This window comes from Girardinichthys multiradiatus, chromosome 21, assembly GCF_021462225.1.
Source record: "Girardinichthys multiradiatus isolate DD_20200921_A chromosome 21, DD_fGirMul_XY1, whole genome shotgun sequence".
Classification (NCBI taxonomy): Eukaryota; Metazoa; Chordata; class Actinopteri; order Cyprinodontiformes; family Goodeidae; genus Girardinichthys; species Girardinichthys multiradiatus.
In genome coordinates this window covers 18,400,503-18,426,597 of record NC_061813.1, presented here as the reverse complement: position 1 = coordinate 18,426,597, position 26,095 = coordinate 18,400,503, and the positions used below count along the sequence as shown (strand labels likewise).

The 26,095-nt window shown below is 42.0% G+C and overlaps 1 protein-coding gene across 1 annotated transcript in view; it reads right to left on the bottom strand.

The window, feature by feature from the left end:
* zfhx4 (zinc finger homeobox 4) overlaps nucleotides 1–24,171 on the bottom strand; it is an 88,733-nt gene extending 64,562 nt beyond the window's left edge. The window contains exons 1-3 of the mRNA XM_047349523.1: nucleotides 23,350–24,171; nucleotides 1,023–3,552; nucleotides 367–579 (exon numbers count right to left, since the gene is read on the bottom strand). Of these exons, the coding sequence (XP_047205479.1) occupies nucleotides 367–579; nucleotides 1,023–3,509 (2,700 nt within the window). The 5' untranslated portion in view covers nucleotides 3,510–3,552; nucleotides 23,350–24,171. The remainder of the gene's footprint in view (nucleotides 1–366; nucleotides 580–1,022; nucleotides 3,553–23,349) is intronic.
* Between the last annotated feature and the right edge of the window lie 1,924 nt (nucleotides 24,172–26,095).

Below are 26,095 nucleotides of genomic sequence, written 5' to 3'. Positions count from 1 at the left end.
TGCAAAATCATAATCAGTTGAATGCAAGAACTCATTTACAGAAATATGATGTCTGGAATGGAAATTAAGAAATCAGGAGCAACAACCTAATATTAATACATGAATCAAAAAATGCAGCTTATCCATGTGTTAATAGTACTGATGTAAAGATGCTACATTTTAACTTGATGTAACAATAATTAAGAGATATTGCTTGGATCTATAAGACACTGATTTATTATGGGGGTCAGATGATCTGGCTGAGAAGAAAATAATAGACACAGTGACGCACAGAGAAATAACTGGCTCATTGTGCAGACAGTGCAACAAGCTAATTGGCATGTGCGCTACCTCTATGCTACAATGATGTTCTGTTTATTTCAATACCTCACAGCGCCAAGTGGGCTTCTGCTTGGGTTTGGATGGAGAGGGTGCACTGCAGCCTCCACCAAGGCTGGCACTGGACACAGGGTTGGCATGGTTGTGATTATATGTTGCCTCACTCCCACCATTCTGGAGTGTTTGCACGTTATTCAGATGCTTGTCTGACTGCATGTGGATGCTAAGGTTTCCTTTGGTGGTAGTTGAATAATTGCATACCTAAAAGAGAGGGATTGTTGCAGAAAAACTGATGTATGATAAACATTAAAAGCATCTATAACAAACACCAAAAGGTATTTGATGAATGAATGAGCATTTAAATTGAGACTTTCTTTAAATTATCTCAAGTATGTTACAAGCACTTTAATGTCTATTTCTGTCTTTTGATGCAATATTTCCAAGGACTAAACTGTCTTAGTATTGATGTTGCATAATTGACAAGTGCCTGACGAAACATCTTAAAAATAAAATTGCCTTATTAATCTTGTAAAGACTATGTAACTCATGTCCTATGCTAATGCCATCTAAGCAGATAGAAAGGATATTGTGAAACTCTCAAAAAAAAGGTAGAAAAAAGTAAACACAAAAGCACATTAATTTATTTGAAAACCTACAATTACATGGCAACAAAATCCAAAGGATGAAATAAAGGATGGACAGACCTCACAGCGGAAAGGCTTGTATCCGCAGGTATAGCTTTCGCCTCTAGCTAAACGAGGATGAGGCTGTCCTGTGCGGCAGTACACACATGATCCACCAGACTCTGGATGTTTTTCCTTCATGTGAGCATCCAGTGTTTGTTGGTACTTGTAGTGCCAGTTACACTTTGGACACTTTAGCGTCTTGCAGGAATTACGTGAATGCATCATTGTCATGTGTCCTCCTAGAGACCGAGAGGATCCCAAGACTGTGTCACATTTGGGGCACTCCACCCCGCTGCCTGGAGATCCTTCACCTGGACCAGGGGTGCCTGGAGTCCCTGGAGTTCCAGGTGTACTAGCATTTCCTGTGTTTTGATGTAGTGGACCAGGACTCTCATCATCTCTGCGCAACATCATCATGTCAAGGGGATTGGAGGATGGTGATAACCCATCCCGTCCTGCCAGGCCTTCAGTGGTTGAGTCATTGCTGTTCTCACGCTCTTTGCCAGCTGCTAGGGCAGTGGACAGAAAGCTCTTCTCCATCTCCAGCTTCTCAGATACAGGCAGGGCAGAAGAGGAGGTGGATGCAGGGCCTTTGCCGTCACTGTTCAACTTAAGCACACTGTTGGAAAGGGGGGGAATACTTTGGTTTAAGAGAGGGAAATCTTTGCTACTGGTGCTATCGGCCCGCTGGCCTGCCATTGCCATAGTCATGACTTGTTCCTCCTCCTCATCTGCCTCCATCTCTGCTCCTCCACCAAGTGAATAAGCATCCTCATCCTGTTCTGGACTTTCTTCTCCCACTGTACCGGGATCCCGTTTAATGGGCGGGTACTGGCTCAGGTCCGGCCCATTGGGTTGCAAAGTGCATGTGTCCCTAACGTGGCCTTTGCAGTCACTATCAGAGTTCCGACTTTCTAGGCTGCCACAAATGGCAGCAGTAGAACTCTCACTGAGGGTTCTGTGGGCACCAGCCCCTCCCCCGAGGTTTGGGTTGGTCTCAGCCTTTGGCATGGTTTGGGTTCTGGGGGTTTGGTCAGTAGAGGAGCTGCTGGCACTGCCCTTCAGGAAGGCAAAGCCTGCCTGAAGAGAATCTGCATTCTCCCCACTACTGTGGAAAGCATTCCACAAGCCACGGAGCCCCATGTCTGGCCCCAGGAAGTTGGCAGGTGAGGGAAAGTGGGGTAGCACAGCGTTTGGGGGTTTTTTTGGTTCCAGAAAGCTTATAAGAGGTTCTTTGTCCTTGCCGATGCCCTGGATGATGGCAGAGACATTCTTGTTGCTCAGCAGCTTCTGTTCCTGCTCATTCAGGGTCATACGGTGGTCATGGACAGCATGTGTCACGAAGGAACGGCTGTAGCCAAAAGACAGCTTGCACAGGAAACACATCAGCACAGGTTTCCGCCGCCCTTCAGCCACACAGCCCTCAAACTTGGACAAATCCACATTGTTGGGGACATCTTTGGACACACAGGAGTTTTTGGCTGCACCATCCGCCGTTAGATAGTCTTTGTCATTCTTGTGGCGGAGGTCATAGACACGGAAACTGTGCAACACAGGACCAGCGCCCGCCAGCCCTCCAGCTGAGGTATTTGGGAAGGAGGGGTGGTCAACCGCTAGTGATTTGCTCCCAAGAGATGAGGCGATGTGGAAGGTGTTGATGATCTGGGGGTAGAAGGACATGGGTGCAGCGGGCTGCTCCAACCGTTCCCTTCCTGGACCGAGGCCGCTCTGGCCACTGGTGCCCTGGACACTTGGGAAGGTCTGGGGTGACAACAGGCCCCTGAATTGAAGAGCCCCAGAGAGCCCCACCTGGTTGTCACGCTGCTCTTTGGAGTCCTCCAGGATAAAGGCAGAGCCATCAGGCTGGTAGATGATCTCGCCACACAGGTTCTCCACATCACTATCCTCCTCCATCTCCATTTCACTGTTCATATCCCCTACATCTGCGGCACCAACCTCACGTTCTATGTCATCCTCACTCTCCTCCTCCATCATCCCTTCTATCTCCTCATCCTCTTCATGATCTCCAGCAATAGGCAGGCGGGCATTAGGGCAGTGGTGCTCCATATATTTTTGTAAACTGGAGAAAGAATTACAACATTCGTTGCACGGGATCTTCTTTGCCGGTGCCACAGGGGATGTGGCAGGGGCAGAACAGTCCGAACCCAGAGCTGCTCCTCCTCCTACTCCTGGTAAAGTTCCAGTAACACTCCCTTTGTTACCGGAAGTAAAGCTTTCTCTCCGACTCTGCTCAGTTACAGGGTCGATAGTTGCACTGACAGTGGTGGGGGTAGTAGTGGATTTACGTGGACTCACAACTGGCCCTCCGAGGCCATTCTCTGACTCTCCACTGGCAACAGGTGATGACTGGTTGTTGTTGCTGTGTGCGACAGTGGTCTCCATGGAGACAACCGAGTTGTCCTCAGCAGCAGCATCCAACCTCTGGCCACCATAGTCCTGCTGCCGTGATGACACCATAGGGGGAGAGTCACAAGTTGCCATCATAACCACTACATAGGGATCTCATCTCATCGAGCCCAACAGGGACCTGATTAAGGAAGAGAAACAAAAAAAGATATTTAGTATCTAGGCTGTGTTGTGGAACAGTTGTATAGTACACCTGTTGTTCTGTCATTGAAAAAAAGGTTAAAAATTTAAAAGGTATACACATAATTTGTTAAGAGGAAAACTTACAAGCCTGCTCTGTCTGGTAAATATTGTCTATGTTAAAATGCTATTACTTCAACAGGCAAGGGTTTAAAAGTCTTATTCAAAGAGAATAAACAAAATAACTAAAAACAAACTCTTCCTCTATGAAAACAGAAGATGGAAGAAACTTCAGTTAACAGTGGTAAGTTCCCACCAGTTTGGAGTTACTAAATGGGCAGTGCAACCTTACTGTTTAGCTTTAAATGGAGAGTTTGCAAAGGTAAGTCACTGCTTTGACCATGTAAAAATTTAGCACAATAATGAGTGAGATTAATATCAAATGGCTTTAGAACAAAAAGAGAAACCAGAGACCATCTTCATCCATAATATTGACATGTTTTGTCCTGTAACTCCGGACAAAAAGAAGTAAATATGTGTAGAGAAAAAGCACAGCACAAAGGACTAACTTCCATGAGGAATGATGTTTGGAATGCCAGTGAGATGTTATCAAACTTGGGTGGCAGCCCATCTTTCAACCCCTCACTACATCTTTCACTTGGATTTTCACAACAAGATACAAATGCCAAGTCACCAATAAACACAAAAAACATGCAAAAAAACATCCTCACTCACTCACGCACTCACTCAAATAATGTCATGGTGTAATCAAGCATAATTTATTCCAACAAGCTTAAGAACTACAACTCCATTTCAACTAAAATACCTTATTGCTAAGCTACATGCATCAAATGAGAACTACTTACACATGGCAGTGTCATTTCACTTGATACAGTACTATGCTACTTTCGGAAGCTTGCATGTAAAGGAGCTAGCCTTAAAAGAAAGCTTTAAAGAGTCATGTTAACCTTTAACCCAATCCACCTGCTGCTTAATTCTCTCTCTTTTCTGCCTGCGTTTTCCTCACAACAATGCTACAAAGCAATTAGGGGATTAATCCACAACAATCCAGGGCAAAACAAAACTGGTGGGAGGGACAGTAAAAGCGTGAGGAATGAAATCAAACATGAACACCAGTGTTTTTTAAGGGTGCGTGAATGTGCATGTGCTGCATTTAGGTTTAATCTGATCTATTCGAGAGATAGTGAAAATACTGGAGAAATTGTGTTTCTGTCTCACTCTGTATATTTATATTTGTCAGATTAAAAAAAGTGCAAAAAGGAAAAACTAAACGTTAGTGCCAATCATTTATGTATGGCTGTTGCATGACATTATCAACTACCAATCATAAGAACTCAAAGCCCATTATACCAAGAATAAACAATGGATCTCAATTAATATATGGATATTTGTTAATATTTTAAAAAGCCCTTGTTTTTGTTGCTTTTTGCTTTAGGTAATCCTCTTTAAAATAACAACTGTGGTCCTCTACATGTGAACACACATGTTTTTATGTTAACTGTAATTGTAATTGCAAAAGCATTAGCAGCAATTAGCCTTGCATTCTAATGCCAGGAGATGAAACAGGGCAACTGAATCAAGCCAAAAGCATGCGTCGTAATGACACACATATGAAATTCCTACACTAATGTATACATTTATTTTAGACTTTGCTGTGACAGAAATACAGGCAAAACGTTTAGTGGTATGGAATGAAAACTATTTAGTAAAAAAGGCTTTTAAAAAGTCACTCAAATTTTGTCTCATTAAGATGTTTTACATCAGTCATTTTACAACCCTGAAACACTAAAACAAAATCATGTGCTTCTTCCTGATGTTTAACAAACCCACAGTCGCATATTTTCATATCTTCCCCCAGTGTCTGTCTTCCAAAGTTCCTGTTTAACATGTGATTGTGGGTAAAGCCTTAGCCAAGCAGTGGGTTTGATGGGTAATGCGACACATACAACAGGATTTACTACATGCCAGAGGTGTCATTTTGCTCCTTAGTTCATTGGGGAGCGGTCCTTTTGAATTGTGGCTCGGACGTAAAACATTGTGGTTTATGAATTATGCATCTCTTTAAGAATGGAATTATGTCTTACAGTTAAGCCAGTGTGTTAAGCACTTGGAACTGACACATCATCCCCGTAATGCTAACAGGTTAAGAGCTGTTTACATGTGTGCTGCCTGCCAACAATAACATAACTGTCCATTATTTTTCTTTCCTCTGATTGTAATTGACCCCACAACTTTTTCCACTAAGGAAGCCCTGACGTGCAGAACGTGCAATTACAAATGCTTAGTGTTAATACGTCATTATTGCTTGCAGTTAGATATATTCACTTTCTCTCTCTTTGTTCAACGTATGCAGCTTGTAAATATAAAATAAAACATACACAATAATCAAACAGGTCCAAAGACATGATTTCTAAATTCACCCAGACAGACTACATGTTGACATTTGTCAGTTTATCAGCTAGGAAGGGGTTTGATATGCCACAAGACTTTCTAAAGTACAAAACAAAGAAGTTTTTGAGTTTATGATGGAGTCTCGTACTAAAGATGTCTTCAGGCTGACAATACTCCATCTCCACAGTAGAAGTCTCCACAATATTTTTATCATTTTGTTTGGCAGCATTTTAGGCACCCAGTAAAAATAAGAAGACATGAATGCGTTGTAAGCACTGTTAGCAGACCATGACTGGTTAACCGCTAACAACGCTAAACTTTAGAATCTCCTTAGGGGATTCCTAGTGGCACCAAACTAAAATGAATGAAGACCAACTTAGGTTTATGCAGGCTTAAAAACCCCAATATATGGATAAGAAAACCTGGACTGGATTTCTTCTACACCGACACATCAAAACAGTATCTCATTTGATCCTGTTCTGGTAAACCCAATATCTTATGCTGTCCTGTCTCTTGAGCTGGATCTTTCTTTACACAACCTGCAGACAGGTAATTACATTGTCTTGATGGGAAACAAGTCAGAGATTTCCATCACCAACGTATTTGAAGTTAAAGTTGAATTACTGGATAGCAAGACCCTCACCATTCACCAATCTATAAAGTACCTTTAGTCAGTTCCATTCTAACTACTCTTTGGTGGCTATGCTTCACACCTTTCCCAGCAGCGGTAGCCTCTTGTCTTTCTTTTAAGGTAGATCATATTACTACCAGCTAAGAAACATTCCAGTTTCTCTCCCCCACTGGCTTCCTTCGCTCCGCTAACCAACCAGACAACTTTCATTTGCAGGAGAGAAACAGACAGACAGATACATAGAGAGAAACTAACAATGAAGTTTTTTTTTTTTCCACAAAGCAGAAACAGTTCCATTCTTTTAACAGGAGAACAAAGGAGATGGTCTGAGCTGCTCCTACCTCTGTTTTTTAATTAAGCATGTCCCCCTTGCTTTCACACATATACACATGGACACTGGGTGACACAAACACACACATATACACACAAAGTGAGACAGACACACATAACATTAAGGTAATTAAAGTGGCAGATCAGATCCACTGAGAGGCAAATAATAGCCCAGGAATGCCTGCTTTGGACACTGCAAGTTCTGATGGGTAAAAGGGGTTAAGAAACTCCTTACCCTTTTGTTTTTCTCCACCCGCCCCTTTGCTCTTTCCCTTATCCTTCCATCTGCTTTTCAGTAGCCCCCTGAGAGGCAGAGAAGCAGTCAGTAGGAGGGCATTTCTTTTTTTATTTTAGCATTTTACAACTTTTCATCTTTTAGACTCAAATTATTATAATATAATTCTGTAACGTCTTGAAGGTACAGGAGTTAAAAAGTTAATATGATCATCTACACAAAAACAAAGTTTCATAAAGGCTACCAGATATGCTAAAGTGTATCTTTTAAGATTTTCAACTTATCCACAATAAATGCAAAATATGCTGATATAACAGTGCTACAATATGCAAACCTTTCAGACCTGAACTACTGAGCAGGTGCTGATGTCACAGTCTCCTTGTATTTTTCCTTGTCTTGTCAGGCTATCGCGCATTTGCCCAAGTTGCAGCCTGTTATATGTCAAACCCGTAATTGCACTGTCGCCACACTGCCGTCTCTGTTTACACAGTGATATGCTGGATTCAAATTCTTTATCACTTACTCTCTGACATTTTATTGCAAAGGCAACAAGTGCAATTAAAGCTGTGGTGAATATTTACAGCCTTTATAAATCCTGGGATCAGGTATGTCCTTGATCTATGATGTGGTCAGCAAATTTCATTTGTGTTTTTTTCTCTTGATTGGTTGAAGGAATGTGAGAAGACATGAGTGGTAGAAATACAACCAGGCCACATCTACGAGGCGACCCAGGACATCTAAAGTCAAACAACAAAGTCAGAGAACAGCGTGAAGCTATAGCTGTGTGTCCATTCCTTAAGGTCTCCTAGAAGGTTAGCCCTTTCCCTGCATGTGGCCCCTCAGTCCAACACCAAATCTTCTATCAAAATGTCACTGAGCATTAACCAAAGACAAAGAGGAGAGATGGAGTGAATGTCATTGCATCCATCTCCCACTGTCAGAGCCATGAATAGGCCTACTCTGTCTAATTAGACCTGTTTATTTGTTTCCATGCAAAGATGAAGTGTTGAAAAACGAACTGGATGAAGGAGGAGGGGAATTATCTCCCTTCCTCACAATGCGAGAGAAGTTTTTGCTGCCATCAAAGAATCCTGGTGCATGTATGCACAAACACATATGCCCATGTGCACACAATCACAGAGGAGAGCCTAATGCACTGCTTAAAATCTTAAAAGAAAGGAGAGAGGAAAGAAAATGCAACAGGATAAGAGGGGGAAGGGCTTTTAGCATGACCAGCTGTTATTTTGTCTTTTTTGCTTCTTAACACACACAAAGGGTTTTAATGCAGCCTCTGTTTGCAGCCTAAAGGTGTAATATTAGACACAAGTTTCAGTAGATCTTAGCAGTGGCTCCCCACACCCTTTCTTGTCCCGCTGTCCTCTTCCTTGTGTCTCCTTTGTGAGCAAAGGCCTTCATTACGAAGAGACACCTTGTCATTATTGCATCAGGCATCCCAGACATCTTAAGACCCACTTTAACACACCAATCCTGTTTAACAAATTACTCAAACTGCTAAAATGGATTTTTGAAAATTTTAAAACCTAACATTGCTTTACATCAACAATGATGTGGGACTGTTAAAGAAGGCAAAAATAAGAAAGACAAGATTTCCAGAAGGGGGGTTTATGGGCAAAAAATGTAGAGGACAGAAGAAGCATTTTTATCCTTTTCTGAGACCAGGTATGTTGGTTCTATCCCTCAGGTTGATGACAAGTAAATTGGTCTCATTGGTTGCTCAGGTAACATTGCACCCAACTCCCCTCAGGCTGATATTTCATTGTTAAGGAGAAAAAAAACAGGTTGACACTGGAGATGAAAAGTAATAAATGAGATTTATAGGAGTTTTAAGGAAAAAAAACTGTACTGAGTGATATACAAATGTATATGCAGACTAGAATCTAGGCTTTTTGTTGTAGTTTACATTCTGAGCGGGCCATGAATTCTTTCATCTTTGTGGATCTGATTGGGATCAGATTACAGCAGCCTCTTTCCAAACTTCAACTAGAGAGACCCAAATACATTCACTCTAAAGATGTCCAATTCAGTTTCAGTTTATGACACTTGTGTAGAATGTTTCCCCTATAGGTCAGTGTCAGAATTATCTGCTACTTGTACAACTTCAGGGAGCCAAAGTTTAACGGATTAAAGGCAACTTTGACTGGATTTAGCATTCTTACAAATGGACTTTGGGCTTGCGCAGGCCAGTCTAAATATATGCCCAAGCCTCATGGCTTTGAAAAGGCTATTTGTCAAGGTTAAATTCAAAGTGAAACACAGAAATAAACAGCGAGACACTGCTGGGTCACAGTCACCACTCACTGCCCTTGCTAAAGATTTTTTCTGGCATCAAAGGAGAAGCCAATCTACATAGCTAATGCCTCCACTTTTTCCCTCCCTCTGCATGAACTCAAAACAGCAAAGACCGAGGAGAATGAAAAAAAGTGGGGATTTTTCTTTTGCCGACAATCTGGAAACACTCTCTAGTTAATTAGGGTTGATTGGAAATGAACCGCACAAACAAAGGGCAGCCTATGTCTTGGCTATTACAACCAGGCATGCCTGTGTGCACGTGCACCAAGGGTTACTTAAGCTACCTAGGAGTGCAATATGGTTGCAGCTTAATAATGTGGACTCTTCCTCTCACTTTTTTTTTACCCCCACCTCCCCAACCCCATCCTACTCCAACCAAACCCAGTGCTGTGAAGAATGTGTGACGACCTCCACTGCCAAGGAGCAAAACTTCCAGCCCCTGACGTTACAAAAGCCAAGAAGGTAATTAAGTTTGAAAGAATAGAAGCACTACTACAAACAATGCGGCAGTGTCCATGGGGAGGGATATATGTGTGTGCGCGTTGGACAGGGGTGGCATAGGGTGGGGGTCAGAAAGCCATTAACATTCAGGGGCTGGGTGAAAAAGAGGAGTGAGGGCAAAGGGGAACTGAGGATGGCATTCGCTCTCTTTCTGCTTCCCCCTGTCTTTCTCTGTCGCAGCACGACTCATCTGTTCATTCGCTTTATTTATCTCTCTTCTTTTTATTTTCTCTCAATCAGTCTAACATCTGGTATGGACCCCCTGCTCCTCCTTTACCACCCCCCAACACCACCACTACCCCTCTGAATCCTACCTCCCCTCTGTTTTGCTCTTTTAGGTCCCTTCACTGTTTCCTGTTGCTCCTCGCCATGTGAGGGTTCCCCCACACACAAAAATTAAATCACGCACACTCTTACTATTTTTTAAATCCAGCCTCCAATTATCTTGGAAACTTTAGCTGGAAGATGGAACATGCAAACTTTAAGAGGTACACACCACATCCCTGTTGGTTACTACCTGAGAGTGCTAAGAACAAACTAGATTAGCACCCCAGAAACAGACATTTATACATGTAAACATTTGCAATATACAAACCCAACAAAACACACAGGGAGCTTTCATCTTTGTTGCCACATCTCCAGAACAGCAACAAAACTAATTTAGCAAAGAATGTTATTTTATTTACAGAGTCCCAAGTAATCACACATACTTGCGCACACAGACTTGCACAGTTTAGGCAAACTGTCCCTCTCCCACGTGGTTAGAGCTAAGAAAGAAGTATTCATTGCTCGTGCATGTGTGTCCGTCCGCGCAAGTAAATCCAAGTGTTTGGCTGCGCGAAAGCAAGGGTGTGTGTTCGGACAGTGGAAAGATCATGAGACACATTTACGTCAGATGAGTGATTCACACAAACCACTGCTAATTTCAATGAGGGATTCTTGTCAGGATGGATGGGGCGCTGTGAAAATGAGAAAAGTTAGCAGTCGGAAAGAGCAAAACACAACTTGGGAAAGTGCTTGTGCAAATGTTTGAACATCAACCTCTTCCTGTGGACAACTGATGAAAGCAAGCCACCTTCTAATTGTTCTGTTGCAGTGTTTTGTGTACACTAATCTGCTTCGCTTTGTCTCTGCATCTCACCAGAGATGTGGATTAGTGCTAAAATGATGACTGCTTAATCCTTGATTTCCCTGTGCTAAATAAATATTAATCTACCCTGCTCATCATGCTCTTGTAAGGCACAACATACACAATATGAGAGGGTTAAGCTGTTACATAAATCATAGCCTTATCTTTTGGATGAGACCAAATCATGAGACCATACACACACATACACACCTCCTCTCTGCAAAAACACATCAAGCCGAAGGGGGTGACAGTGTGGGATTATTTGCCACTGAAATTAATAATCCTGCTAAATACAAATCCTGAAAAAAAAATCTCTAAAATACATGTTTTCTCTTGGGGTGCACAGATACACAATTATATACCCGCTAGGAAAAATAATTCTAACAATCTCTTATTTGCGTTCATAGGATATTTTTCCAATCTTTCACCCTGCCTTTCAGCTGGTTTGTTCAGAAAAACACAGTTGGGACCATGAAAGAAGTTGCCATAGCCAAAGTTTCACTCCCGAACTCAAACACACACATACAAATACACAAACACACACGGGCACTTAAATTGACAAGGCCTTGGTGGTGCAGCGTAGAAGAGGTTAAGCAAACACTGTCCACGTCAGTCAAGGATAGTGTGCAAAGACACAGAGAGCAGCCTCTGACGCAGGCATTTCATATCCACCTGGCAAATATAAATGACTGCATCTAATACCATGTGTTTTAGGTTGTCTGCTAATTTTATGTGATGAAAACTGGAAATCACCATGAGTATGTAAATTATTGTAAAACAGCATATATAATTATGACTTGGCAAAGCATCCTGAAGTGTGAAAAAAACAAAAACAAACACATGATGTAATTTTCCAGCTCCGAAATGTGTTTTGCAAGACCAGTAGGTCCTGCTGATACTCTGAAGGCTATTATTAAGCATTACAAACTAATGTAGCAAATGCTGCTACTTCTTGCCAAATTCCTTTTAAGGAAAAAAAATGTCACAAATGTTGATCTAACTGGTGAAAGGTTTCTATCAGTATCAAGTGACAACATGAAAATATGTTCGGGCATAGAAAACACTGTACAAGTCAATAGATTTTACAGCAGCTGTGTGTTTGCTGGTTGTCTCAAATGCTTATTATTACTCAATTATGGCCTGAACAGGTAGGGACACCTTGTCTCTCCTCTGTGTCACAGTCAGCTGATTTATGTTTGCTAAACCTGTGCTTATCAGGCTGATTACAGTCCCACACAGCAAATAGAGGAGAGAGAAATGGAGAACAAAAACTGTCCAGAAATTTTTTTGTATTTCACAGACCTGCTAACCAGATCTTCCGCTTCTTTTCCAGGAGTGAAAAGAAAGTTTAAAGTTCAGATCCCCACTGTTTTCTAAAGACGGTGTTCGGTGGGACCATGGCCCTGTCATTATTTTCATAAACATAATCATAGGGCAGGTATCCTGACTGACGCCATGAGCTATGCGATGCTGACTAAAACATCTCCTGAACACCTCCCTGACACACCACAAAAAGATCATTAATGTCTCGAGCTTTTCAGCAGGAAAAAAATATGCTTACCTTACATTAGAAAAAGCACAAATGAACACCCATTTAGCCTTGTACAGATGAACACAGAAACATGGGGTGTGTGGAAAAACACACAATACCTTTTGGGCTTTCCAAGAGCTTGACTACTCGTGACAGGTCTAATTTCTGGACCCAGGGAATTACTAATTAACTTAAGCTTTCGGCTCTCTATTTAATTAGAGAGGTCTCCAAATGAACTTTAGACCAAAGCCATTTGCTTTTTAAACAAACTCCCGTTTTCTGACAGCTGTTGTAAGTTTGCCCTCTTCTCACAAAACCCACAAGCAAAGCTCAGCTGTTATTTATGCCATCATAGGTTCTTTTCCTGGTTACCGTAGGAGGATAGAAAGGGAACTGCGAGAGGAACGGAAACAAAATAAAATGAGCAGAGGAGTGGAAAAGTGTACAATTTAATTGGATTTCACTACAAACAAACAACTGTCACATATAATTAGCATAGTTTTAGATTAACGCCACAATATTCCTTTATCAAATAAACACCCCGTCAGGCACATCTAGGCAAGCCTGCTAAGAGAGAACCAAGATAAAAATGGACCCATTAACTTGTTTTTTTCTATATATGTATATATAAGCTAAACAGCATAAACATAAATTGTTTTTTTTCTCTGTGTGAAGGGATAGTGCATTTCCATTTATGTGACGCAGTCGAGGCAACAGAAGCCAATGATAACGCATCATGCAAAATGTACAAATGCCATATATTTCAATAATGAAAAGGCAGTGTGACATTTTATCAAAAGGTGAGGCTTTTTAAAAATAGAATACAAAGTTTATAGTATGAAACAAAAGTTCTGCTTTTCATTTCAAAATATACAAGGAAAAGTGAGGGTCTCCAACGAGCTAAAGAGACTAACAGACTATCCATCACCAGGCCATGGCAGTTGTTTAGGTATAGTGTTAAGGAAAAGGTCCATTCTTCAAAATACTTTGCTTTTTTAGTCGCTCCTCCAAAGCCCTTCCAATATCTGCTCATCTTTGCAGGGATGAAACAAAGCAAAACTCCCCTCACTATTTAGTCTAGGTGCAGGGTGCTGATACATCAGTGAAAACCGCTGACAAAACGAGCCTTGTTAATACCTGCAATTTCATATACAAGAACATTCCAGGGCCTGCTCTGCTCTTCTTCTTTATTGTCACAGAAAAGAGGAGTCTTGTCTCTTTCTTTTTTTCCCCCTTCTCGAAAAGCTAATAATTTAGGATTATTCCACAGCTGGTGCCAGGCCAGAAAAAGAAGTAGGGTTCTGAGAGGGATACTATTAGCTTAAACCTCTTTGGGGAGTTGTGGAAGCACGTTTGCTTCACTGCATCGGAACAGTCTGAGACCCACACAGAAAAAAAAAAATCATTTGACAATTTGTTTTATTGCTATTAATTTAGCCATTACAAATTGGACACAAGACTTATTCAGTTTGGCTTTATGAGTGAGTATTTTAGCAACTGAAACTGAAAAGTGTTATTTGTATTTTAATCATTAGCATACCATAGAGAAACTCTGTTTGTGCAGGCACTTTAGGCACAGTCACATCACCTTTTAATGCTGTTTCAATACAGTCCTGAAATTATGTGTGAGGGTTCCCTTTATATCAGTGGAATCTGGATTTTACTACTAACCAGAACAAGTATTCTCATGCAATCTAAATTCCTTAGTTTCTTCGTTTCAAATCTCATTACACTGTTTGTTTAAGGCCACAAGTCATGCATAATTAATTAGCCACTTATTCCCTGACGAACCTTGCCAATGGCCTTGATATCCACATGCTATTGTCTTCAGGAATACCAAACGCCAATCATGTTGCAAACCTGTAATATAAATGCAAAAACTGACACATAGAAAAGAAAAAGTTTAAAAATAATCAAAAAGAAAATAAGATTTATCTAATTTATACATTTTAGTAATTATTTCCTATTGACACAGTCTCACTCTTTTCTCACACTTCAATCTTTCCTTGAGGTCTGTTAATGTGCACATCTTGTGACTCGGCTCTCTGCCTTTTCAATCCTTTCCTTTGTCTTTGGCCAACAGGGAAGAGAATGTATCATTTGTCATGAGATGTCTTGTGCTATTGTGGGGTGTTTTTTCTCAAACCTGGAGAGGCTTAGTCATTCATCAAGTTTTTTCATTGTTTCCCCTTCTAAGCTCAGAGATTGCTGCCTCTTCTGTTTGAATGAGGTAGTTGTGCATATTTTTCATGGTTTTGTTTTTGTCTTGCCAGCTTTCATAGCTTCTAAAATACTTCTAAGAGCAATCGATGGAAAGTGGCATATAACCTTTTATACAAGGCATTGTTTTCTTGTTAAGTACAGGAGGGACAAACCTTTCTAAAAAAAAAAGACTGCTGAACACGTTGGTGAAGATGTGAGGTAAGGACATTGACTCCTCTCACATGGAGCTGAAGAGCAGAGAAAGTGTCCTTCACAGTGAATGCCATTGGAAGTGTAGAGGACAAACAATCTCAGAGCCTGACTGCCTGGTCTGCATATACAGTAAACTACAAAAGTATTTATATCACAAACTTCAATGAATTGTTTTGAGATTTTGTGTGATAGACTAACAAAGATTCAACATGGGTGCATGTTTTCTTCATTTTGTATTTGGCCCCTGCTCTGCAGATCTAGACACTAAAAAATCTGTTGATTCTTAGCTCATATTTAGATTGGACAGAGAATGCCACTTTATGTCCAGCCACAGATTTAGTTCTGGACTTTGACTGGGCGATTCTAACACATGAATATGTTTGAATCTTAACCATTCGATTGTGGTTCTGGCCATGTGTTTACTAGCCTATTGTCTTCTTGCTGAAAGTTGTACCTTCGCCCCAGTCTCGTGTTTTTGGCCTCTATCACTTTTTCTTCTAGGACTGGCCTATATTTGCCTCCATTGGTCTTTTTGTCAACCGTGTCCATCCTACTTCTCCCTGCTAAAGAAAAGCACCCCCACAGCATGATGCTGCCACTGCTGTGTTCCACAGTGTAGATGGTGTGTTCTGGGTGATGTGTAGAAGACATAGGAAATTACTTATTCGGGTTGCAGTTGTGTCCTTCTCTTTCCATTTCAAGATGTTGAATTGAACAGTGTCCTGTGAGATCTCCAAAGCTTGGGATATTGTTTTTGACTTTAACTTTATCTCTGACCTGTTTGCTGTGTTCCTTGGTGTTCATGATGATGCTTGTTACTTTATAAATACAATAAACATGTAGAAATAAACTGACCATTATATGCATTTAGGTAAAGCAAATTATTATGCTATATAAATATATATACTGACATCCTATATCAGAGGAGTTCTGTTTGCATTCCAACTGCCTAATAATTTATTGTTAACTCCTGATATCGGACCACCTTGCCTGTCAAAGAGGAAAGGAAGAGCATCCACTGATGACAGATGAGACAAAAAGCAAAGGAGAACATGAGACAGACACACCAAAAGGACATACAGAGACAGTAATCAGCAATACAAGAGACACTTCATTTTTTCATCAGCCTATTTTATTTGACCTGAACCTGAGAATCATTACCACCCCCAAGGCCCACAGGACCTCAGATCAAACAGATAGAATACTCAACCACATGGCCCTGATTGTTCTTTCCCCACCCTATGAAATCCCCCAACTTCCACTTTGAAATGAAGAGAATAAACATATTATTCCAAATACTCAGACCCTTGTTTTTCCATGGCTAATATCCTGTATGGGATGACTGATGCAAAATAGGCAGGAGAGCCTGAGAACGGGACGGAGCACAGAGGGTAGAGAAAAATCCCCCACTTTCTATTTTCCCTTAAGAGACCAATGAAGGCTTGCCGAGATGAGAGAGAGGGAGAGAGAGAGATGGAGACATGAGAGAGAGGGTAACGCAATCCTTGCTGGCGCTGGACCAACAGCAACAAAAACATTTAGATAACCGCGCTCAATAATGAACGATTTCAATGAGGACAAAAATTACATTTCCTACAGATAACATGCCCCCTTCCCATAACAGAGCCAAAAGAGCCTTGAAGCCACGTCATGCTTAAGAGTGGTGCACTGGATTATTATGTTAGGGGAGGGTTTTAGTAACTATATTAGTATCTTTTTACCCTGTCAGAGACAGTTCTTTTACTGGTTGAAAGAATTTGCCAAAGCTGAGTGAGACCGGAAAAATATAGAGCCTTTACAACAACCTGAGCTACAAGAAAAGCAACAAATCTCTCCTTAACTGACTCGGCCTGCGCTATAGCACTACCAGCAGCGTAGCTCACAATATTACCGAATGTCAATACACACCACAAGGGCCACTCCAGATAAAACTCCACGCACACGTAACTAAGGATCTCTGCAGCACACTTGATCCTCACAGGTGGTGTGGGTCACGGTGAGAATGGCATCCCCACCTTTCTCATCCACTAAGCACTCACTTCCTTTCATGCCAAAATCTGTCAAGTTGCTTGAGAGGGGAAGAGGTAAGAAAAGAGGAGATATAGCGTGGAAAGGAGGCAGAGAATAAGAGAGCAGGTCTTTGTCCTCCTCCACTCAGCTTCAGCATGTTTCCTCCTCGGGTCTGTCCAGGGATTAGCATATGAAAGGAGAAGGAAGGCGTGCAAAAGGTCAAAGAAAGAATATCCCGTCCAATGAGAGACAACAAAAACAGGCCACACCGGCCTTTGTGCTGCTCATGTTCTCCACCATCTAACCTCATGCCCCTCCCTTAACCCTGGATCATTTCCATACACCAGAAGATGACGGTTGATCATTAATAACTTACAATGTCGAACTTGGTCATATGGAAGTCATGGTGGCAATTTTAAGCCACATCACCACAGTTGCGCTCCTTCCGAGCTCACACACACGCAGGCGATCGCATAAAACACACCTGCTCTGAAATTTCACAGTTGCCTCAGTCTGAATGATATCCCACCAAATCCTCAGCAAACATCTCAATAAAGGAAAATGTAAGAGCAGTGTAGTTTGATTTGATCCACGAAAGCCGCTCCCTTCCTTCCATGTAAATACTACCTGAGCCACGACCATCTACTACATAATTGTACACTCCAGTGCTTTAGGGATACAGTTTAGTATATATACGGAGGCTTAGGGACTTTACCAGTCTCCATTGTTACTCTATTATCATACATATTGCTCCTCATGACAACTTCCGTCTGTTGGCGTCTAAATAAACACCTGAAAACACTGGTCTTGTGTTTCCGGGGTCCTCCCCAGCACAGCCGAGTACTGGTAGCGGTCTGGGAGACAGGGGAGACGGGGAGAGAGAGGAGAGGGAGGGTGAGATAGAGAGAGAGAGAGCACAGGGGTAGAGCATTTCATCTCTCTTTCATCTCTGTCACCCAGTCGAGCGTTCAATGCCCCATTCAGCTCCTGCCCAGCATTATGCAAAATAATGCTAATCCCCTTTCCCGTGCTTTCACACTTGTATAAACTGCCGTTCCTGCCTCTGAAAAGCAATTATATCAGTTTACGTTCCTGTCAAAAAACAGGATTAGCATGCAAGTACTAGTAGCACCAACTAGAGACCCAGTCTCCATCCACCTTTGACTATCATAAAGCAGAGCACATTAAATGTTTGTCCACCCTAACCCAATAAAGGAAATCAGGCTGCTTGGTTGGGAGTATGGCTTTAAATGAGTTGTAATTAGATTTTTAGATGAAATTAAGAGAGTGGCTGGAAGTTTCACTGGCAGAACTCCCCATTGTTGTTCTTCTGTTTTAAGCCTCCTTTACCAGAATCCCAGCTTTGTAAAATCCTCATAAAACAAACTAAGCTACACTGCCACACAGGGCTATGCGACTCACACACTTTTCTCACTTGTCTTGCTCCATGGACTATATGTGTGTTACAAATGTGACACAGAAATGATCTGTTGTTTCCACCATCCCAGCATGTTGCCTCCACATGCAGACAGACTTGCCGGCAAACATGCAAACACACACATGGAGCAGACCGTATTTTTGAATATGCAAATGCTCACAGTAGCAAAACCTTGTAAACAGGAGTCAATGTGGGCTTGTTTAATCGGGACAATCCTAGCCTTTTTTCTACTTTTGGGTTTGGAGGGTGCACATTGCACCTATCCCAACCGATGTCAGGTCTGGGACAAAGACATTTGTCAGGACAATTATAAATGCTGTCAAGGTGACTAATGAAATTTGGCAAAGTGGCCATCCATAGACTTAAATGATCTAGCTGGTTGGGTGTTAGCACTGTGGGGCTGGCTACTTACTGCTGGCCTGTTGCCTTACACACACCCATTATTCTCTTTTCTGCCACTGTGGTACAATAGACGCACTTGTATCTACACAGATACCCACTGGCAATACAAGCTCTCCGCCTGACAATTTGCATATGTTAATATAATTAAGTGCTAATTACACTAAAACTCGCATATTCACAAGCACCCTCCCCGGGAGCTACACACAGGCTTGATCTCGTTCCAAGTCTTTAACCCTCCTTTGCGTCTTGCTCGTGTGTGTGTGTGTGTGTGTGTGTGTGTGTGTGTGTGTGTGATAGAAAGAAACTGTGTGTTAGTAGTGGTGCCCCAGGGCTGACACAGGAAGCCCCCCTCTCTCAGACATGATGCTGAGCTGCAGTGAACTTCTTAGCTTCTCCCCTGTTCAAGGCTCCTTGGCCCAGAAGACCCTGACATTACAACTACTACTCATCATCAACCATCACAAACACACACATAAAAGTTCTTGAATATCCCTGCAATGAAAAGTACACATTTTAAAAGGCTGCATAATAGATGTTGCATAAAAGAAAATCTAAGGGCTAAGAGGTATAAAAGGGACAGACATTTTTCCTGAAGCAGGACAAATTTACCCTAACTGTGAAAACAAGTGCAGGTACAAAACCTTAAACTTAAAGAATTAATTTTCATCCTCTAAATTCAAGCAAATATCTTTCCCAAAAGGAAAATACTAGACTAGTCTGACACTAAAACCACCGAAAGCAGGTGCCAAGAATGACAACAGTTGTTTGAGCTATTTATAAAAGACAAAGAAATAAAAACCTACATGATTCCCTCCAGGGAGCATGTGTGCATGGATGTGAGAGTGTGTAGGCCTGCCGTTTTGATAGTGGAGGACAGGCGGTTGTGCTTTTCACATTGTAATGGCTTTGAATCAGGGAGGAAGCCAAGCGGTCGAGCTACAATTAGAGTTCTTTTGTGCTTCTTCCTCTGTCTATTTTTCCCTCTCTTTTCTTGCGTTCAATCGCTGACACTCTACCTATCGAGGGTATGTTAAAACAATCTACACTGCTCTGCTGCAGAGGGTGAATGGGGAGAGAATTTGGGCAGTATGGAGGGAAATTCACACTGTGCTGCTGCTGCTGGACACGCACGGACACACGTGAGCACTATACACACACCAGATGGTACAGCAAGGCAAATTAAATAAACACACACTCATGGACACACACCTATTGTCAGACAGGCATCTGTGTGCACTGTCCCTTAATGAATGTCTATTGGGAGTCAGAAGGTCCAACCTCATTTAGTTGACTCTCAATGAGATGCAGCATTATGGCTATGGTAATATGCTCCTCCCTTCCCCGATAATCATACGTAGGTCATTGTGTCAGAGTTATTCATTTCGATCACACAAGCACGCCAGATGTTATTATGCAGGAGAGTAAATCTCTCCAATGGGTGTCGATTGTTGCCTATTCAAAAAAGATGAAAAATAAAGAAGAAAAAATGAATATTCTCCAGCAGTCCAGCGTGTAGTGAGCTACACTGCTCACTGAAGCATGACAGCTGGTAATGCAGGTTCGGATGTAGCGCCGCGTGTGTCTTTTTGAGGCAGGGGGAAGCTCCCCCTTTACTAATACCTGCTTCTCGGATTACCACAGCGTCTTAAGTATTCAACCATACTACTATTTTCCTATTCTGCCTTTTTAGTCAAATTGGCCACCTTTACACTGTAAGGCAGTGATATAGCCCTCTTTACCCAGTGCCGATGGGGGATCCACGTAGAGGAACATTAAAATGTAGCCATAGACTTGTTGCAAAGATCCTCTCTATTTCTTTCTGTCTCTTTCTGCGGCAAAGGCTTCTAAATCATCCAGCCTCCTCTATTAGACAGGAGAGTTATCGAGGTAGAAACCATAAAAAATGAAGAAGGGAAATTTAATCCCTGAAATATTGATTTGCACATTAATATCAGATAGGCAGAGGGCAATCTAGCCGGGTGGAAATGACACATTGTCGACCCCTAGGAGAGGCCCGAGCCAATCTTCTAGCTGCATGTGTCTTAGACCCAGGAGTTATAGGACAGACTCAGCCCCTCAGCCCCTGTCTTCCTCTCTCTCTCGTTCTCTCTCTCTCCTCCTCCCAGTACCCTCTCATCCCTTTTGCCCCCCTCCATCCACACCCTTAATGAAGGCTGCAATGCTGAAAATGCATTAGCTTTTAATAATCAAGAAGCATTTTCAAGCCAACAGCTTTTGTCCTTCGAGGGCTGTCTGCCCATCTTTTACACTACGTGTGTGTGTGTGTGTGTGTGTATGTGTGTGTGTGTGTGTGTGTGTGTTTTATTTAATCCCTCCCTCTGCCATGGGTAAAATGAATGTTGCGAATTGCTTAACTAACAAGAAGAGAGATACACAATCAGTCTTTGACATTGCACCCAGCACTGAAAAAACAAAAATAAAAACAAGAGGCCTGGGATTCTGCAATTATAAAGTGAAGAATACAAAATATTTGCAAGACAAAGGATAAAAGTAACAAAGCAGGAATAAAAAATGAAATTTTCTTATTATGGAATAATATAGCGTGAGTCAACACCATCATTAACTGATGAAATTCATTGCAATTAGACAGCATCATCTCTTTTCATAATTATAATTTTTTTAATCAGGCCTAGGTTGCGTGTTTTGGTGTAGAAATAGAGGCTTTTGTGCAAATGCAGCTGGATTGTCTGACTAAACAGGAGATCCATCCTGTCTAATAAACATCAAGCCTCAGTTTATTAAACAAGAAAATAAATGTAAGAAAAATAACGAGTCATTAGATAAAGATATATAAGATGTAGAGTTAATTCTATTTTAGTATTTTAATAAAAATGTAATAATAATATTAGCGCTCATGGAAGCAGTATTAGAATACCTTATTTATTCTGTTTTATTTTATTTATTCCTTGATTGTTATTTTTTCATCAAAATTGTTTTATTCTTCAAGAAAACCCACAATCTAAATAAATGTACCCGTGTTAAACAGTCTGGAAAAATAAATTAAATTATTGGGGGTGAACAGATGTACTCTGAGAATTACAAATGACAACAAAAAACAGTCCTGTAAAAATAGAATCGCTCATATTAGCGCACCGTTCATCCAGAGCGACTACTCTTTCTTTCCGTACACACACTCTGTTTCCTCCGTTGCATACCCGGGATGGAGGTTGACCGGCCCCTTGGCCCTGGTGGGTTTTTTTCTCCAAACTCCTGTGCGATCGATGTCCCACCCCCCCCTCACCCCTGTCACTGTCCACCCCCTTCGAGCATAGAAAAAAAAAAACAGCCACCAGGACGCAAGAACACCAGACAATCCACATCTTTACTCATATTCTCCAATACAATATTACTAAACAACACTTAAACAAGGTGTTGCAACCAGCATCATCTTCTGGGATTATACTGGACGGAGGATGTGTGCAAGACAATTATAAGCATGGAACTCCTGGTTTTGTGTTAAAACACAAATTACAAGATACAAACAGAAAAAGTAAACTTAAATTTATTGATGAGGATAACAGTGAAAATTCAGCATTGAGTCTGATTTTGCAGATGCCGATATTTGGGGAAGCCGGGTGTTGTCTGGCTCCAAAGGTACTCCGTGCAATCAGCAGCCCAGCGATCGCTCTCCCCTTCCAGGCGACGCAGCTGCCCGAGCCCCGGTAAAAACCACACCGCTCTCTAAGTTCAGCAGGTAGCAGCAAATGCATGCTGCTGTAGTCCCGACTCTCTGACCAAAACAAAAACATCTGAATGCAGTTGTTTCAAAGAATTGCACTCTTGCAGATGAGAGAGGATCGTGTCGGGGGAAGAGAGGCTGGTGCGTGAAAGCCGACTTGTTTAAAATCTGGCTTTTAGCACCGCGGCGCATCCAAACTGCGACTTATAATGAGCTCTCTGAGGGTTAAAGACTCGAGGTGGGTCGGTACGATGAGGGGAAACGACAAACCGGACGCAACGAGTGGAAAGAAGCTGGAAGCAGACATGTCCGACTAGAGATCGGACTCCAGGAAAAGACGACTCATATCCGCACTGCAAAGCCAAAGACGCTCGTTTCGCCTTACGCTTTTATCACTATATCCGCAAACAACTCGAGATCAGCCGAAATTTGCGCAAACTTTGCAAAAGACGGCTCGTGTTCTGCATGTATTCCCACGGATACATGCGTAAAAGATCATCTCCAATCCTGACAGTCGCTTGTTTTTACTGTAGCCAAAGCGCTGGAGTTGCACTAACATCACCGTATCCCCCCTGTGTTGTGGACTAAAAAAAAACACCCAGCACCTGTTATCCGTGCAACCCCGGTGTCAAAGATCCTCCACACAGATAGATAATCGATACCCGACCCCTAAATTTAAACACACGCACCCCCAAACTACTCAATAAAAGTTAAAGGGAGAGGTGGAAAGGGAAGGAAAGGAAAAAAAACTTACTTTCTTCCCCCTCCAAAAGCGTCACCTCCGCTCCACTCTTTGCTCTTGGCTTTATAAAACAGTCACATCCAGCGGCTTGCGAAATTAGACAACAAAAAAAAAAAAAAAAAAAAAACGTGGAAAATTACAATAATCCTCCAACTTTATACTGAGAAAAACGGGGTAAAAATCACAAATGACAAGCGTTTTTGGAGAGCTATCCCTTATTTTGGTTCCGGTGGCGGTGGAAACGACGTGTCGACGGGGGCTGCCTCGCAGTTTCTCTCGTTGGACGGGAGGTCGGGGTAACGGAGGAAAGGAAATGAAAATCCGATATGTCTTTATTCTGCTAATTATTATCGTTTTAGCCCTGTTTAAAAAAATGGCTGATTAAGTTGAGTGCGCATGTCTTTGTGTGTCTATTTCCCGATATGCACTCTGGGAATGGGTAGAGAGACAGAGAGAGAGAGGGCGAATGGGAGAGAGAGAGAGGGGAGAGAGAAAGAGAGAGAGGAGAGGGAGGGAGCAGAAAAAGGAGACGGAGAGGGAGGGAGAGAGGAGAGAAGTGTAATTAGTGAGTTGATCAACAGCCTCCACATTGCAAATGACGCGCACACGGAGCCCTGGCGGCCGCAGAGGTCCATGCGCTCAGAAAATCCCCTTTGTGCTGTTTCTCTCTGAGGGGCCAAATCCCATGTAGAACAATGGACAACCAACTCCCCCCTAATGCTACTAACTATCTAATACTAAAAGTCAATTAATCATTTATTCTAAAATTGAAAACGAACATTAAAAACAGATTTATTTTCACATAGTTTGATTTTCTAAGATTACCTTTAAAGTCTGCGCATGCTGTTTGTTGTACATCATATCAGCTTGATTTTATTAATTATGACAGCACAGGTGAATTGCGCGCAGGATGAGATTTGAGTCTTTGCAGATTATGTGAATGTTTAAAAAAAACAACGTCTTATTGATGTTCCTGTTTGATTGAATGTTGAGCATTCTCATAAATTGGACGACAGTTTTCTTGAAATTAAAGTGATAATGTGTGAAGGCAAGAAGAAAGGAGAATCAAACGTCGAAACAGGCCTGTACCGCGCATCAACACATTCCTGAATACAAAACGCGTTTATCAAGACAAGAATGTACTTCTTGTCTTGTAAAACTGACGATATTAGGTAAATTCTACATTTACGAATATTAAATCTTAAAAATCAAAGCCACAGAGCTTCACAATAATCCACATGTCTGGAAGCCATCCTTTGCCCTTTCGGGATCGCTTAGGCCCTGTGTGGGTTCAATAGAATCAAACTGAAAAAAAAAAAAAAAAAAGATCCAATGCAGGGTCACCAAAAAAAAAAATCCTCCTCCATGTTTAAAGCAAGGTTTACTTTTACTGTTCTCACAAAGTGACCCGCTTATTTCTCCGTATTTTCTTTTTCAATGCAAACCGTTTATGTTTCCCCCATCGGGTCCCTTAATAGAGGCTTTTAGGGCTGTAGAGGAAGACTTTCCACATTCTCAAACGAGAGAGAAAATCAAGAGATCTTGTTCGCCTTCATGGAAAAAAAAAAAAAAAAATCGAAGCTGGGGGTGAATTGAACTGCATGAGCTGGAACTTGGGATGTGATGATAAGGCTGCTGCTGGCAAGTGAAGTACTAGGGTCTGCTTTGCAGCCACATTGACTGCACTGCACTTACACCAACTGGATCCTTAAGAAGCCAAGAGATCCGAGCCCGACCCGACCCGAGGCTGTTTATTCTGGGTTTAGAGAGGTCTCTGACAAAGAGGGGTGGGTGGGTCGAGGTGATGAACGGAGGCGTCACTTTCCACCCGGATCCAAGGAGCTTGCTGCTCCCGTGGTTGCTGCCGTGGCTGCTGCAGCTGCAGCTGCTTCTCTGTCCTCCAGGGGGGTTTTCTAGTCCGTCATCCCTGGGAAGCGTCGCTCACACACGGCTTGGAGAGGCGAGTCGACCCCGATGCTGCAGCGAAACGCGCATAGAGTCCGCAGGGACCTCGCGTGCGCCTTCCCAAAGCTGCAGGAAAGGACCTATTTATCATTTGCGACTTTATAACACCTAAATGGAGGACTTTACCTACACCGGTGTGATTTTCTTTCAGTTTTTCTACATTTATATGAGAGGATGAGCTTATTCCCTACTTTCTAGTGATTAACTTGGTGCGCATAGTTTACATTTTCAACAGAGATGCGTTTGTTATTTTTCTTGACTTATCCGAGAAAACGTGAAAATGCAAAGCGGATTTAGACGGCTGATATAGGCTAGCGCTTATCTTAACCTCTAGCGTTTTTTTTGTAAATCCCCCCTGGTGTCCGCCCACCCTCTCTCCCGGCAGACGATGCTCTTTCTCCGGACGCAGCTTGATAATAGGACGCGTTAACGAATATTTTGCCCCATTTTCATATCAGCGCGATCCTCAATTAATTATACATTTTATCAGTAAAGTCCCGCATCTGTGTGAGAGTGTGTGTGTTTGTATGTAAAGGAGAGAGAAAGAGAGAGAGAGAGGCAGAGAGTACACGTGTGCGCGCGAATGTGCCATGAAGAAAAAAAATAGTCTAAGAAATGTCCTTTTAAATGAACAGGAATTAATATTAAAGTATTCGATGAAAAAATGTAATTACTGAAAAAACTAAAAGGAAATGTGTTCTTCGCCTGTGTTTTTATATAGATTTTTAAAACGTAGCACTGAACACCTCTCTTCTGTCACACCAGGAGATCAATACCTTTGAATCGTCTGGAG